Source organism: Rhinolophus sinicus, linkage group LG03 (genome assembly GCF_036562045.2).
Source record: "Rhinolophus sinicus isolate RSC01 linkage group LG03, ASM3656204v1, whole genome shotgun sequence".
Taxonomy (NCBI): Eukaryota; Metazoa; Chordata; class Mammalia; order Chiroptera; family Rhinolophidae; genus Rhinolophus; species Rhinolophus sinicus.
Genome location: NC_133753.1, coordinates 65,010,184 through 65,026,312, shown reverse-complemented (window position 1 = coordinate 65,026,312; position 16,129 = coordinate 65,010,184). Strand labels below are relative to the sequence as shown.

The 16,129-nt window shown below is 38.8% G+C and overlaps 1 protein-coding gene across 5 annotated transcripts in view; it reads left to right on the top strand.

The window, feature by feature from the left end:
* EIF2AK4 (eukaryotic translation initiation factor 2 alpha kinase 4) overlaps positions 1 to 16,129 on the top strand; it is an 86,572-nt gene that overhangs the window by 33,082 nt on the left and 37,361 nt on the right. For all 5 annotated transcript variants that reach the window (XR_012494784.1, XR_012494785.1, XM_019725509.2 and 2 more), the window contains 8 exons: positions 2,527 to 2,633; positions 3,250 to 3,407; positions 6,143 to 6,579; positions 7,331 to 7,415; positions 9,446 to 9,529; positions 11,504 to 11,626; positions 13,455 to 13,559; positions 15,545 to 15,602. Coding sequence is in view for 3 of the 5 variants with exons in the window: in XM_019725509.2 (XP_019581068.2) it covers positions 2,527 to 2,633; positions 3,250 to 3,407; positions 6,143 to 6,579; positions 7,331 to 7,415; positions 9,446 to 9,529; positions 11,504 to 11,626; positions 13,455 to 13,559; positions 15,545 to 15,602 (1,157 nt within the window). In the remaining 2 variants the exon portion in view is untranslated. The remainder of the gene's footprint in view (positions 1 to 2,526; positions 2,634 to 3,249; positions 3,408 to 6,142; positions 6,580 to 7,330; positions 7,416 to 9,445; positions 9,530 to 11,503; positions 11,627 to 13,454; positions 13,560 to 15,544; positions 15,603 to 16,129) is intronic.

Sequence of the window (16,129 nt, the reverse complement as noted above, 5' to 3'; positions counted from 1 at the left end):
AATATACCTATATTTGGTCTTTGGCCTTATTTGCTGCACAGAGCTCCCAGAATTTCCTTGAGAGAAGTGAAGGTATCTTGTTATGGTAATGATGTGATTTTTGGAACTACCTGAGGATTGGGGTTGATTGCCCGGAGAACCAACCACGTGATTGGAGGGTTTCAGTCCCACCCCCCTCACCTCTGGGGAGGAGAAAGGGACTAGAGGTTGAATACATCACCAGTGGCCAATGATAAAATCAATCATGCCTGTGTAATGAAGCCTCCATAAAAACCCATAAGGACAAGGTTCGGAGAGCTTCCAAGTTGGTGAACACGTGGAGGTACAGGGACAGTGACGTGCCTAGAGAGGACCTGGAAGCTCTGCCTTCCCACAGATCTTGCTCTATGCCTCTCTTCCATCTGACTGTTCCTGAGTTATATATTTTCATAATAAACCAGTAATCTATAAGGAAAATGTTTCTAAGTTCTCTGAACCTCTCTAGCAAATAAACCCGGGGAGGAGGTCATTGGAACCTCTGTCTATAGCTGAAAGGTCAGAGCTCAGGTAACTACTTGGGCTTGCTTATTGGCTTGTGTGAGTGGGGTGGGGAGCAGTCTTGTAAAACTGAACTCTTAACCTGTGGGATCTGATGCTATGTCCAGGTTAATAGTGTCAGAATTGGATATCCAGCTAGTGTCAGAGAATTGCTTTTTGGGTTTGGCACCACCTTCCACGGTGGAATTGGGTGCAGAATTTTTCACATGGTCAAATGATAAAAGCAAGTTGTAGAATAATAGGTACAGGATGATGGCATTTTTTTTTAAATCAGTGTTCACAAAACCAAACTATATCTTTTGTTTGTATGGTTGTCAAAGACTTTATCATTATCAGTAATGTTTTAATAGTACTTGCAAGGAGAAGTTATATTTTGCTGGTATAATCATTAATAAAAATTAATTTTAAATTTAGGGAAATACAGTATCTCATACAAATGCTTTTATTACCATCTTTTCTTCCCCTTTCAAAATATAAAGTTAGGAGTGCTTCATTTTTTAGTGCTGACATAAAAAAAATAAAATATACCCTTCATGATAGTTGCTGTCAGCACTTTATAAGTATAGATTTTAAGTCCAGAATTCAGAACGTTGGTTGATTCTTTTAAATACATTGTTTATAATCAGGGTCAAGTGCTACCAAGTGGTGCTACGTGGGTCATTTGTTATGAAAACCAAACAGCTTAGATTAGTTAGAACAGTTGTTCTCTGATTTTATCTTGGATTGAAACCACCTGGAGAGTTTGTTAAGGCACAGATTACTGCCCAAACCCCCAGAGTTGCTGTTTTTCTAGGCCTGGGGTGGAGTAGAATTTGTATTTCTAATAAATTCCCATGCTGCTGGTCAGGGACCCCACTTTGAGAACCACTGGGTTAAAAGTATGGCTTGTTTTTATTCATTAAAAAACGAAAATAAAGTTAAGAGGTTCAAGGAAAGAGAATTAAAAGATAGCATATGATAAAATGTGGGACTTTAAAAAAGTAGGTCTTAATTGTTACCAACTTCATACTATAATGAACAGGCTTTATCTCAAGTTTATCGTATTGGGCCCCAACCCTGCTCAGCTATTTTATTTGCTTTTTTTTTGGAAAGCTTTATAACTGGTCTCCGGAAAGGCTTGATTTAGCATGGCAAGTCACTAAACTATTAATGGGAGTGAAAATTTATAGCATACTTGTGCAATCTCAGGTGGTTTAAAAATTGTTCCATGAGGGTAAGTCTTTCTGCCTCTGGAAACTACAGTATTACCCCCTTTTCTGAGGGGGATACATTCCAAGACCCCCAGTGGATGCTTGAAACCACAGATAGTACTGAACCCTACATAGACTATGTTGTTGTTTTTCTATACGTACATACCTATGATAGTTTAATGTATAAATTAGGCAAAATAAGAGGTTAACAGTAACTAATAATAAAATGGAACAATTATAACAATATACTGTAATAAAAGTTATGTGAGTGTTGTCTCTCTTTACCTCTTTCTCAAAATATCTTATTGTACTGTACTTACCTTTCTTCTTGTGATGATGTGAGATGATACAATTTCCTACGTGATGAGATGAAGTGAGGTGAATGACACAGGCATTGTGAGTTAGCAGTAGGCTACTATTGACCTTCGAGGCCATTATTAAGTAAAATAAGGGTTACTTGAACACAAGCACTGTAATACCAACAATAGTCCATCTGATAACTGGCTACTAAGTGATTAGCAGGCAGTTCGTACACCTGCTGGACAAAGGGATGACTCAGAGCGAAACGACGGGAGATTTCATCACGCTGCTTAGAACAGCGCACAATTTAAAACTTAAGAATTGTTTATTTCTGTAATTTTCCATTTAATATTTTCAGACCATGGTTGACTATGGGTAACTGAAACCGTGGAAAGTGAAACCGTGGATAAGGGGGGGGCTGCTGCATACTTGTTTTTGAGTCTCCCTTTATACCCAACCTGGTACTCAGCATATAAATTCTTTCTTCCCTCTCACTGAGGTGTGTTTGCCTGGATGACAAGGAAAGATGGAGTCCTCAGCAGCTATTGAAACACAGCTTTATAAATCCTCAGCCAAAAATGCCTTTACTGGAACAAAGTCCTGAAAGTGAGTCTTCTACCATTCTTTTTTTTATTTCGCTTCTTGACATAAATTATTTTGAAAGTATACATAAACCTAAAACTGGAAAGGACTCAATGGATCGTTTATTTTACCTATTTTATGCTGAACTGTACATAAATCCATTCATTTAATGGGTAATATATGCATGGAATTTTTTTGCCATCCTGGTTTTTCTAGTCTTTACTGATGGGAGTATGCATTGGTGTAGGCCCTTTTAGTGTTTAGTGACCTTTCTTGTCATGTCACCCTTATTACCACGTAACTGGATTTCCCTGCTGCTTCTAAAGTAGAAGTTTAAGGGACCTCAGTGGAGATTGGTATGGATCAGGAGACCTGGGCTTGGGTTCTGGCTCTATTGTGCAGTCATTTCCTTGCTCTCTGTCTCAGTTACCTCCACCTGTAAACTTGGGCGAATTGTATATTTCAACCTACTTTAAGGAGGACAAAGTGAGGAAAGTATTAAAGGGTCTGCCAGGTAAGAGGTACTTTTCAAACTACTGGTTGGGGCCCCTTCTTCTAGCGCTTGAATCATTGTTGGATATTGCAGCTCTTCCTATATTTCCGATGCCTCATTTGTCTCTTGTCTTTTGTTTTATCTCAGATTCTGGAGGACAAGATGACATCGAGACCGTTATTCCTAGCAACCAGCTATCCAGTGATTCATCCTTCAGTGAGACAGAGAGACAGTTTTCCCGCTATTTCATTGAGTTTGAAGAATTACAGCTTCTCGGCAAAGGAGCTTTTGGAGCTGTCATCAAGGTGTGATACATAGTTGTCACCAGTCCTTTAGAGCTCTTACTCTGTTCCATTTCTTCAGACGTATGGACTTGGCTTCTGTTTTGAGAGGGGGTGGGAAGTGAATTCGACCATTTGAAACTACGTTGACCTTCATGAAGTTAAAGGCTTTGAAGTTACACTGGACACACTAAGAATGCATCATTCCTCTTCCTTGCTTGATGCATTAACATAAAAACTGTGTGATTATAACAGCCCTGCAAGTAGAGTCAAGACCTTTACCCAAAGAACATTTTTGCGTCCTTTGGTTTAGAAAGAAAACTCTTCTCTTTTTCTCTCATTTGCTTTCAGAGTTGCTGTAGATAAAAGGGCTGCAAGGTTAGAACTAAAAGATGGAATTCCAACTGGGAAATGGCCCCAGATGGTCTTGATGGCTTTTATTTTCCAGTTTTTATTGAGGGAAAATTTGTGATATGTTATTAAGATATGCTGTTGTTAGGTCTGCCTTTCTTTATTCTGGTCTATTTGGGTGACTTTTATTATTATCTGCCCCTTTAGAAAAAGATTTCAGCTATTTTTATATAATTTAAGTATTTTGTTTGAATTTAGGAGACCCAGACTAATATTAAATCCATATAAAATATATGTCATCTTGCCCATAAGAAGTAGCCCACCATCAATAGGGCATATGTCTGTTTAGGATTCTGGGAGTATTATTTGGAAGCATTACTAGTATTACTGTGGAAGGACTTTTACACCCCCAAAAAAAAGATTGGTTTTCTGCAGTAATCCGGCAGAAAGACCATCTTAAGCAAGTTTTACAAAGGGATGTTATAGTATGGGAAGTTTTTCAACTTTCTTCTTGAAAGAATACACATTACAGTTAGGTGATTAAATAGATCTACTGTGGACAGACAGATATCCTGATTGGGTCATCACAGTTAACTTGAAGAGGCGTGAATGATTGAAGTATGTTATTATTCCTTTAGCTCAGACTGTCATTTGGATCAAGTCCTTTCACTTCTTTATATTTTAATTATTTTTATTATTTTTTAACTTATTTGTATTTTAGATTCTTGAATGCAAAACATTATCAAACTTAATTTCCTTACAAGTACTTAAAAATGATCAATAAGCTCATATAACAAAAACATCTCAGTAATGTAAGCTCTGGAGTTTTTCCTAAGGTTTCTCCCTCTGAGAACCCTACAGCCCTCACACTCCACCTCTATTTCCAGGTTAGGTTAGGGCATTTTTCTCATTGGTGTGGCATTTTCTTAGGAGTTGGACCATAACTGTTTATGCACCTTTCCATTTGAATAAATGAATTCCTAAGAGTCTCCACTCCCCAGTCAGTGATTCATAGCATAAATGATGTGTATGGAGACATGAGATTGAAAGGCAACATTAAGACTTCCTACTGTTTTCCATTCTATTAATGTGACAAGAAAAGAACTATCATTTTTTTGGAGTATATTTCATATTTCATCTTGTGTGCCAGGTGGCTTACAAAGCTTTCCTTCAATCTCATGACATTCTTACGAAACAGGTGTTATCCTCGCTTTGCGTATGAGGGAACTGAGGCTCAGAGAAGTTATGTAATTTGCCGAAAGTTACATACATGCTAAAAGCAGCATCAGACCCACATCAGTTTTACTCAAAAGCATGTGTTCTTTCCACTCCTTCCACACAAAAAAGGTTACCTGAAACTCCACGTTATAGTATTTCTTTCTCATTCCTAGAAGAAGTTTTTTAGTAGTCCAGTTGAAACCTGAGCCAAACAAAAGAATGATGTTCTCTTATCTTTTGTTTTCAACTAGTTTTCTCTCTCTGCCCATGGCCAAGTTGTCGCTCCCTTGACCTGCACGGGTGGGACTGGAATGTTCTGATGAATGAAATTTTATGAAAGTTACTTCAGTCAACCCACTTGCACAGTGAAACTGCCCAGCAGAAGGATGGCTGGAGACTTGCCTTTGAAACCTTTTCTTATATTTGTAGTTTATTGTGCTCTTAATGATACCGTTTTAGTTTCAGAACATGTCATCAATGGTAAGTCTTCAGTCTTTGTAACAAAATCAGTGGGCAGGAGTTGTGTTAATACTGAACACCTTTCTCTGTGAGGCCTTCATACAGGCCTTTACCCATCACATCACATTTAATCCTTACAGTCACCCTTTGAGGTAAGGAAGGTGGTATAGATGCCATTTTACAGATGAGAAAATTGAGTCTCAAGGAAATTAATTAGTCCAAGTTCACACAGCTTTATAAGTTGAGAATTATAATTTTCATTTAAGTCTTAAAATTTTTGGAGTTTAGTGGCTTTAAGTGTAAAAAAAAAAAACAAAAAAAACAGAGGAACTAAAATCATTTGAAACCGTACATTGATTTTAGAAAATAACTATTTTTAAAACAAGGTTAAGAAAACAATAAGGTTTACTTAGAAATTTAGATAGCAGATGTGATATTGGAAAAGCAGAGATGTAATTGTTAATAAAACTAATGATTAAAACGGATATTGTTTTCCCCAGGGTCTCTTAGCAAGCTAAATACATCTAGTTTGGGGTGAGATGTTTTCTAAGTTGTTGTCAGTCAAGACTTTCTTCAGCATAATAGTCCCAAACATGTGGGTCTCGACTGTAGTTGTTGGTTTTCCCTCGGAATTCCAGGTTCTTGCGAGGGAACGCGTGACGGCCCAGATGCCAGGCCATGAGGTTCTGAGCCGCTGACAGTACCGGCTCCTTTCCCCTCCCGCACTGCAGGTGCAGAACAAGCTGGACGGCTGCTGCTATGCGGTGAAGCGCATCCCCATCAACCCAGCCAGCAGGCACTTCCGCAGGATCAAGGGCGAGGTGACCCTGCTGTCGCGCCTGCACCATGAGAACATTGTGCGCTACTACAACGCCTGGATTGAGAGGCACGAGCGGCCGGCTGGCCAGGGCACGCCACGCTCAGGCACTGGGCGCCAGGCCCAGGACGGGCGAGCCTTGCCCCGGCTGCCGGTGGGCGACAGCGACACGGACAGCCCCGACAGCGTGGAGGCCGCCGCCCCGCCGCCCATCCTCACGAGCTTGGTGGAATGGAGCACGTCCGGGGAGCGCTCTGCCAGCGCCCGCTTCTCTGCCGCAAGCCCGGGCTCCAGCAGCGACGAGGACGATGACGACGATGAGCACGACGGTGTCTTCTCACAATCCTTCCTGTAAGAGCACAGGGCGCTCACAGCAGGCTGCCTGGGGGTCCCCGCTGCTGGAGGCAAGCCCCTGATCTAATCCTCACAAGTCCACCCAGGAAAGAGGGGTTCAGATAGAAACGCAGTCCTGTTTGCCATGTCAAAAATACACAACAAAATATGAAACCCACTTTTACAGAGTAACCACATGCAATCCAAAGGGGTTTTTCCCACTATCTTCAAAAGATCTCCAAAATCCAAGTCCTGGAAAAAGAAAAAATAGAAATTTTTTCCAATACCTTATCTTAACACATTGAACAGAATTTTTGTTTAAAGGTCGTTCCTTTAGATAAGGGCTTCCGACTCTGTGGAACATTGAAAAACTAATTTGGAGTCGATATAGTGCCAACTGCAGTTCCAGAAAAGGTTACCAAACCAATAATTATGATCCTAACCTATAGTTATGCATCTCAGAATCTACCCCAGTCATTTAATTTCATGATTGTATTTCATTGTATCCAGGTAGATACAGTTTATCATAACTCTTAACTATTAAATTTTTTCAGGAAAGTTATTCAGGCCAATTTTTATTTAAATCAAGAGTTCTGTGTTTCACATATTAGGAAAACAAAGTAGCACGGTATTGTGGACAGATTTATGCCTACACGGTCCTGGTACAGGGTCTCCAGCCTCTTTGCTTTCTAATCATGAACAAATGTTGATTTTCAAAATTACAACAGGGATTTTGGTTTCCTTAGTATTTCTCTATTTCTCTTTTAAGACCTGCTTCAGATTCTGAAAGTGACATCATCTTTGACAATGAAGATGAGAACAGTAAAGGAATCCCAAACAGTAAACAGAATCAGGTAGATATATAAATAGAAATTATACCATTTTATTCATCATGGGATGGGTATGTAAGAAACTAATATTTGATGATATAAACCTCAGGTCAAATAGTAAAGCACTAATCTGGTATGCAAATATAGAAATCTTCCATTTAAAAACATAATTATTTAAAATATTTTACTCAACATGTTTATTTATAGGCCTTAATTTACCCACATAATAGAACGTGCCTGCTTTTAGAAAAGAGGAGTAAAATGATAGCTTGTGTGTTGTTGTTTTTTTTTAATAAAAACCATTTCCTAAAGGATTTGGAGAAATTTTATATGTTTGGGGATGCGGATTCAATGCAAATTCATTGAGTGACTAAACAGCCTAATTGTGGAGTTAAGTAGGTCTCTCTCTCACACATCAGTTAATCTTGATTCTTTATTTTCATAAGCCATCCCCTAGGTCAGTGTTTTACCGTGTGAGCCATGATCCAATAACGGGATGTGAAATCTATTTCAATGGTCACAACCATCTTTCTTTTATTCTTAATGCTGTACAAAAGAGTAGAGAATACCAAATGTATCACACTAGTAAAGGTAAACTCTATTTGTGGAACTTGTCTCAATATGTGTACTGGGTGTAATATAAAATATATTTCTTCATGTGGATCATGCTCAGAAAAGTTTGAAAAGCGCTGTTGCAGGCCTTGAACCCTACTCAATTCTGTATTTTCATCTTCCAAGTCCAGCAAGGCCCCTCGATGCTGGTGTGTGAAGCCCAGCGTGAAGCTTTGTAACTACTAGGGCTGTCAGTTGTCGCTGCAGAGAAGCATTCTGCACCTGGGGGTTGAATGCAATGACTTTATTACCAGAAATAAAAATATAATTACTAGCAGTTATAAAGGGCATTCGTAGCAGATAAAGAAAAGTCTACATATAGATTCCGTTAGATAAGCAGTTAAATTGATTTGAAGGAGATTTGAATGCATTATCGAGCATTTTTTAATAAGTAATTCCCTTTCTATTAAAATCATCCTCTTGGTTTAAATTTAAAAATTATAAGTTTAACCAGGAATAATAGCATAAATCATGTAAACTACTGGTTTTAGCATTAATTGTGCATTTAATTATTATGGGGATACCAAATTTACAATCTTGGTTTTGCTCTGTTAAGGGTACCATCCCATGGGCATTCTAATTGATGGGGAGAAACCTCTAAGAGATTAACAGTCTTCCGCAGATAATTCCCAGAGTATATAAATGACTCGAGTAGAATCTGATTGTTTCCAGAACAAAGTTACTTTTTTTTCTTTGATAAAGGAAAATGTTGAAAAATGCTTCTACAAAAAAAACAAAACAACCCCGTAAATCAGAAATGGTCAAATGCTACCTAATGCTTTTTTCCATACTGGGGCAGGGGAGTGGGGTGGAGTATTTAAATACATCTATTAGAAGAAAAAAGAAAAATTTTTAAAAGGGGACATGAGTTAGAAAATTAGCTGCTGTGGGGGACAAACAGACTAGCCACATGGAAAAGTAGTTGAGAGGATCGGTGGCTGTCAGTGCTTGTTCTGCAGGAGTGTAGCCCAGAGGACAGCCTGTTCTTTGGTCATATCATCATATTTAAATTGTTTCAGCTAAAGATGGATTTTTAACCTTCTGTTTCCAAAAGAAGGCATTCTGGTGAAACTAAAGCCTTAAAGTATTAGCCTGTATACATTCTTCCCTTCTTATCCATAGAAAGATATTAATGGTAGAATTGACTTGACTTGGGGTCTTTCTATAGATTGCACACCTTTAATACCTACCTGTTTTCTATTTTCTCCATCGTTCTATACAGTGATAGACCTATACAGCGGATTCTGGTAGTAGCAAAATTGCCTTTTGAATGCTGTACACAGCTAGAGGACAGTGGTTGTGTTCTATTCGCCGAGCTCCTCTCTAAGACAGCAAAATGGCCATGTATTTAGTGGGGGCAGACACAAATGACTTGATGATGGTAATTACCTTGTTTAATTTTAGTCCCCATTTTGAGTTCTTGTGTGCTCCTCTTGGGTTAGGATGAAGACTGCAATGGAAAGAACAGGTGCCACAAAAGTGAGCCATCGGCAACCACTGAGGCTGTGCATTACCTTTATATCCAGGTGAGGCCCTGGCGTGTAACTTGGGGACACAGCAACTCCAATAGTTGCTGGTGGGGATGTTTCAGGAGACCAGAGCAAGACATTGGGCAGAAGAGCAGTCACTGGCACTACCAAAGATTGATTGGCCAGAGAGAATTGCAGCATGGAGGCCCTTTCCCCTAGCCGTGCACTCATGCTTTCCTGTACCATAGCCGGAGACGGCATAGGGCGGTGCTGATGGGCCCTGGACTCAGGTTTCGTAAGTTTATATCCTGGATCCACTAGTCATAGCTGTGGGAGCTCGTGCAAATTTCTTCGGCATTCTGTACCTGAGGTTCCCCATCCATAACTTATATAATAGTAGCTATCTCAATGCCTTATGATGAATAAATGAAATAACGTGTGTGAAGTAATTAGAACCATATCTGAGTTCCATAAATACTAGGCGATGCATGTACAGAAACTCTACTTTGTCTAACAAGTTGAATACAGACAAGTAAGGTATGATGCACACATATGCTTGTGTGCACACAAGAAATTAACATACCCTGTTTCCCCGAAAATAAGACCTAGCTGGACAATCAGCTCTAATGTGTCTTTTGGAGCAAAAATTAATATAAGACCCGGTCTTATTTTATATAATATAAGACCGGGTATAATATATGATATATGCTATGATATGATACCGGGTCTTATATTAATTTTTGCTCCAAAAGACGCACTAGAGCTGGTTGTCCGGCTAGGTCTTATTTCGGGGAAACACGGTAGTTTTTAGGCAGAATGGCTTGTCCCAGAACCTGTAGGGGACCAGAGCCACAGGCAAACCAGATCCAATGAGATGTATCTAAAGGGAAGCCTGCTCACACACCTGAGAGGTGGCATCCTAGACAGTGGTGAGCTCTGCCAGCAGAAGGACAGCCACAAACTGAAGAGGAAAACTTGCTTCTGCCCCAAGTGAACAAGATCATCATTAATATTTTCAGTCATGTCTGCAAGTAGGCAAGTCTTCAAATGTGAGACACAGTGGAAGAAGGAACCCTCAGACAAGAGAGTAATTAGGTGATTGTTTTCCTGGGATTGGAGCTGGTTTTAGGTATTCCCTAGCAGAAACATCTCTGAGGTACCACTCACACACATGATAAAGCATTTGTCTCCCAAACCACTAACTTCTGAGTACTCTCTAAACAATTACAGTGATACAGAAGTACATAGAAGAGGTGCATCCGAGGTGGGGTAGGATCAAGGTGTAGGAATCAGAGGCCCTTGTGAGGCCTGGAGGCTGAGTCAGAATTTGTAGACAGTTATTCTGAGCATGAGAGGATATTCCTCTCATTTAAAAGGTGATGTTCCTCTCTTTAAAAACAATTAGATCCTCCTTCATGAGAAATCGCAACTCTAGCACTGGTTTGGCACATACAGGCTAGTTTCATAAATCAAATGCTACATGTCAGTTTAAGATTTAAATGATGCTGTATTGTTTTGTGATACATCAGTACACTTAGCGGGTGAGCTAGAAATTGCCTTTACATTACACTTAGGGGTCCTTTCTTGAATGTTTTGATATTTATAGTTTTGTGCTAGACTTAAGGCCATTGTCATTAATTTAATGTACAAATGAGAATGGCTAATGACCTCATTAGGTTAATTAGCCCTTCTTGGAAATTTGGGATTAGAAACAATCCCGTAAAACAATAAATATATTTCTCCATTTTTCATATTATTTGTGATAGATTTTAAACAAGTACTTTTTTTTTTTAAGGAACAGTGCTATGAAAAATTGGTCACGTTAGGATGCTAAGATTATGCATATTTCCTCCCCAATTTTTTAAAATACTCTTGGTTTCTTTTGTCAATTTATAAAGAATCAAGCCTTTCCCATTACTATTTGAAATCTGTGGTACGTGTTTTAAAATGAGGGATTACATTAATTGCTGTTGTCCTCCTTAATTGAAACTCTGTATAACCAAATCCTGCCTGGCTTGTTCTTGTCCGTAGATGGAGTACTGTGAAAAGAGCACTTTACGTGACACCATTGACCAGGGACTGTATCAAGATACCGTCAGACTCTGGAGGCATTTTCGAGAGATTCTGGATGGATTGGCTTATATCCATGAGAAAGTAAACTTTACAACATTTCATACCAGAAAATTTCTGTTTACCTAAAACTTAGGACTAAATAAAAAAATAATGTAAGATTGGAGAAAGACAGAAATAGAGGGAAAATTATAGATGTATTGAAATAATCTATTTTTATAGGAAATAGAACAGTGTGTCAAAAGATAAGAAAATCTAAAACAAAGTCCCAAAGTTCAAAAAAATCATTGAAGGTTAAAACAAGGATCAGCAAACTGTGGCCCACTGGTCAAATCTAACCCACCACCTGCTTTTGTACAGCCTGTAAGCTAAGAGTGGCTTTTACATTTTTAAATGGTTATTTTAAAAAATCAAAAGAAGAATAATATTTCACGACACGAAAATTCTATGAACTTCAAATCTCAGTGTTCATAAATAAAGTGTTACTAGAACAGGGCCACACTTGTTTGTTTACATATTGCCTATGGCTGTTTTTGTGCTACAGTTGCAGAGTTGAATGGCTGGCCACAGAGACTGTATGGCCCCTAAAGCCTAAAATACTTACTTTTTGGCCCTTGACAGAAAAACTTTGCTAGCCTCTGGGTTGGAGGAAATATATGAATATGTATGGAATGTGAGGGTGATTCCTTGAGTGGTTTAGAATAAAGTGAGAGCGTGATTAATACATGCCATGTTATTTGATTCTGACTTAGAGCCGTCCTCCCTACGCGCGTGGAGAAACCAGGAAGCCATCTAGCAAGGATAGAGATAAGACTCTGAGTAACATAGTTTGCCACATGTTTAGAATATCATTTTAAAGCTAGAAATTGCCATTACACTGTAAATGCTAATGGCCCTAGCATCAGGATGAAATACTGCTCACTTTTTTTAAAAAATGGAATTATCTAATGCGTTAGCATTAGTATGTTTTTTCCTTTGCCTCAATTTTCTTTAACCTTAAAATGTTTATACTGTACCATATTTATACTAAAAAGCCAGGACCGTAATTTACACATGTCTAGTTTATGAATGATTTGGTGGAAGCAAAATTTGCAAGGTTATAAATAAGAATGAGTTCTAACTAAGGCCATTAGAACTCTGTTGCATCCTGAGGTCCTAGAACCGTGCCCTATACATGCTCTTCTTTCAATCTAACTTGCTTAATATCTGCTAATCATTTGCTAACACTGTGCCACACCTAGAAATACAGAGAGGCACAAGTATGTGAGAAACCTCATATTTGAAAGGGACTTTTATTTTTTTATTTTTTTGAGGGAGCCAAAATTGACCTTCATGTAAAAGTAATAGAGATCACAGTGTGTTTTTATTACATATGATTATCTCATAATACCTGGAACAATAAGCATTATGAGGATGCCATTAGGAAGGGGAGAAAGCATGCTCATTTAACAAATAATCATTGAGCACCTTCTGTGTGTGCTGGGGATGCAAAGTTGAAGTGTTAGAATTACTGCGATAGCCTTCGTGAACGAGTTGGCACTTGTAAATGTTGGTACAGTTCAAATGAGTGGAGAAAAGCAAGAATTCCTTAGGCAGGGCAAAAGTGTGAAGAAAGGAATTGAAAAAGGAGTGAAAATGGTGTCCGTCTCCCTGACCAGAGCAGGGGATTTGTGATGCAGCACAGAGAGAAAGAAAATTGTGTACGTGGTAAAGGGGAGCCTTGTAGGTAGACTGGGAGAATGTGACAAGGTCATTGGCAGAATAGACAGGAGACATTGCTGTGGCTAGACAGCTTGGAGCAGCATGGTCTGTGAGAGAAGACTCATCCAATTTTGTCACTGGGTTGGCCTTTCAAATTAGGAAGCAGGTATAACTATAAACTATGCTTGGTTTCTCTGCTCTCTTCCGTCAGGGAATGATTCACCGGGATTTGAAGCCTGTCAACATTTTTTTGGATTCCGATGACCATGTAAAAATAGGTGATTTTGGTTTGGCGACAGACCACCTCACCTTTGCTGTGAGTATTTTTAAGTGGGTCCTGAAAATGGACCCACATTCCTTGGTAGTCATGGAAGTGTTAGAAGACAGGATAGATGATAAGTTCACTGAACTCTGCTGAGTAATCCCCAGGAAATAATATAGATCCGAAGTGGTGGGCAAATGATTGTTTAGGCTTTCACATTGTGAATACATTTTAGTGAGTACATTCCACTTGAGGGACATCAAATTATTGGTTTGTGAATGATATTTAGGTCACAGGAATATAATACTTTATGAGATAATTTGGAATTTTGGTCTACCATGCCAGGCACTGGCCTAGATACTTTATACTCAAGGGGCTTTTAGTTAGTTTAGGGAAATCAGGCTGAAAGAAACACAAAACACCAATCCTAGAGCACATATGATCCAGAAGGTGTTTGTTCTTCACAACATTGTGCAGAAGCTGTTCAACATACAAAGCTAAACTAACGTGAAGTGAGAGAAATAGTGATATTGGAGTAAAAGACAAGAGAAAATGTACATACGGTTATGAGGATCAAGAAAGGCTGTATAAAGAAAACAGCATTTCAGATGTTCCTTAAAGGATGGGTAGGAGTTCAGCGGGCTGAGATTGAGGGCAGAGCATGGTGACACCAGGGTAGGCGATTCCAGAGAGAAAGAACAGCATAAGCAAAGACCCGGGGGTAAGCAGACAGGATTGTTTGAAAGCCAACATGTTGTCTGCTTGGTAGGAACTATGAGGTGTAGGGGTTCAGTGAAAGAGAATTCTGGAAGGTTGGGGTCTTATAGGTGGCAGACCTTGCATGCCAGAGAAAGAGTTTTACTTACATCATAAGCCAGAATTATAGGCACCCAAATCTAGAGTAGATGCAGTTCATTTTAAGGGTGGTCAGAAAAAGGAAATAGGATTTGGATTAATGCTCAATAATCCATTTGGATAAATGATTTGGATAAAAAAATAGGGGATAGATTAGAAGGACAGGTTAGAAGGAGCAGAGAGGGAGGAAATGGGAGGGGACAATAAGAACGTGTTCCTGACCAGAACAGCAGGGCATTTTGAAAAGTGCTAAGCCCAAGGAAGGGCTAAATGATGGGGTTCTTGATCCCCAAACTAAAGAATTTAACTTGCTTTCTGGAAAGCTATAGTATTAATTTAATGAGATAGATAAGAGCACAGGCTCTGGAGGACCTCTGATCTGGGCTAGAATCCTATGTCTGCCACTTCTTTATGGCATGATCTTAGGCAAGTCATTAGGTTAATGCAAAAGTAATTGTGGTTTAAAAGGTTAAAAATTGCAAACACCGCAGTTAATTTTGCACCAACCTCAGAGGTAACCTGTCAGTGCCTCATCTGTACAGTGTGCCTAATACTAGTCCTTACTTCAGAGAGTTGTCAGCAGGATGAAATAAGAATACAGATAAAGTACACAAGAATACAGATAAAGCCTAGCTCTAAGAATGTTAAAGCTGCTCGTGTCGATGGTGATGCTTGAAAAAGCAACCTGTGGGGAAAAGTGCTTTAGGGTCATGTATGAGACAGCAGGTCACAGATACAGTGGGGGAAGGTGAGGCTACCTCAGAGGTGTTAGCAGTGACCGTGGAATAGATTCCATGACAACGTCTAGGAAAGAAGAGTAAAAATTGACCCAGATAAACAGGAAAGTTAGAAAGTGAGGTGGTTGTTATTGTTAAAATACTCTTATTCTTCCTGGTAAATGGATTCTGTTTTGGCATTTGCTTGTATAAGCCTCCATGGGTTTCTGTCATGAAGAAAGAGTTCGATAGCGAATTCCTTTCTTCTTGATCTCGTTGGGTTTCTGCGAAGCCCTGCGTTAGTGGGCTAAGGAAACCAAAAAAATTTAAGCTCAAGAAAAGCATTACTATCATTATTCTGGTTTCTATGTAATATTTTTTACTCAGTCTTCATTTAGAAATGGATAAGCCATTCCTATGGAGTAATGTAACATTTTAATGTGATATTTGGCTTACTTGTATTTTAAGGCTGACGGAAAACAGGATGATATGTCAGGAGATCGCTTGATTAAATCAGACCCTTCAGGTAAATCCAGTAGATTTAATTCATGTATTAAAGAGCAGACCACAAAATTTCTTTTTTTCTCTCTTATCTTGTTTTTTTACATACCAAAAGTTGTGCATGTATAATGTATACAACCTGAGGACTTTACAGCTATATATACACCCATGAAACCATCACCATAATCTATGCCTTAAACATATCCATCACCTCCAAAAGTTTTCTCCTGCCCTTTTACTTATTATTACTATTGTTATTATTCATTTATTTATTTTGTGATAAGAACACTTAACATAAGATAAATTTTAAGCATACAATGTAGTATAAAATAGCTTAATCTGAAACCTGTTTTTCATTTGTAAAGATTTTATCCTTAAGTATAATTATTCATTAAATTAACAAAATGATGAAAATACTTTAATTTCTTTCCCCTTTTCACTATATTAATTGTTCTTTAGAACTCTAAGAGTTTAGAGCTTCAGTTAGAGTAATTGGCTGCTGTGAGTAGACAGTGCATTTTGTCTGAGCCCATGTGGTCATAGGAGGTTACC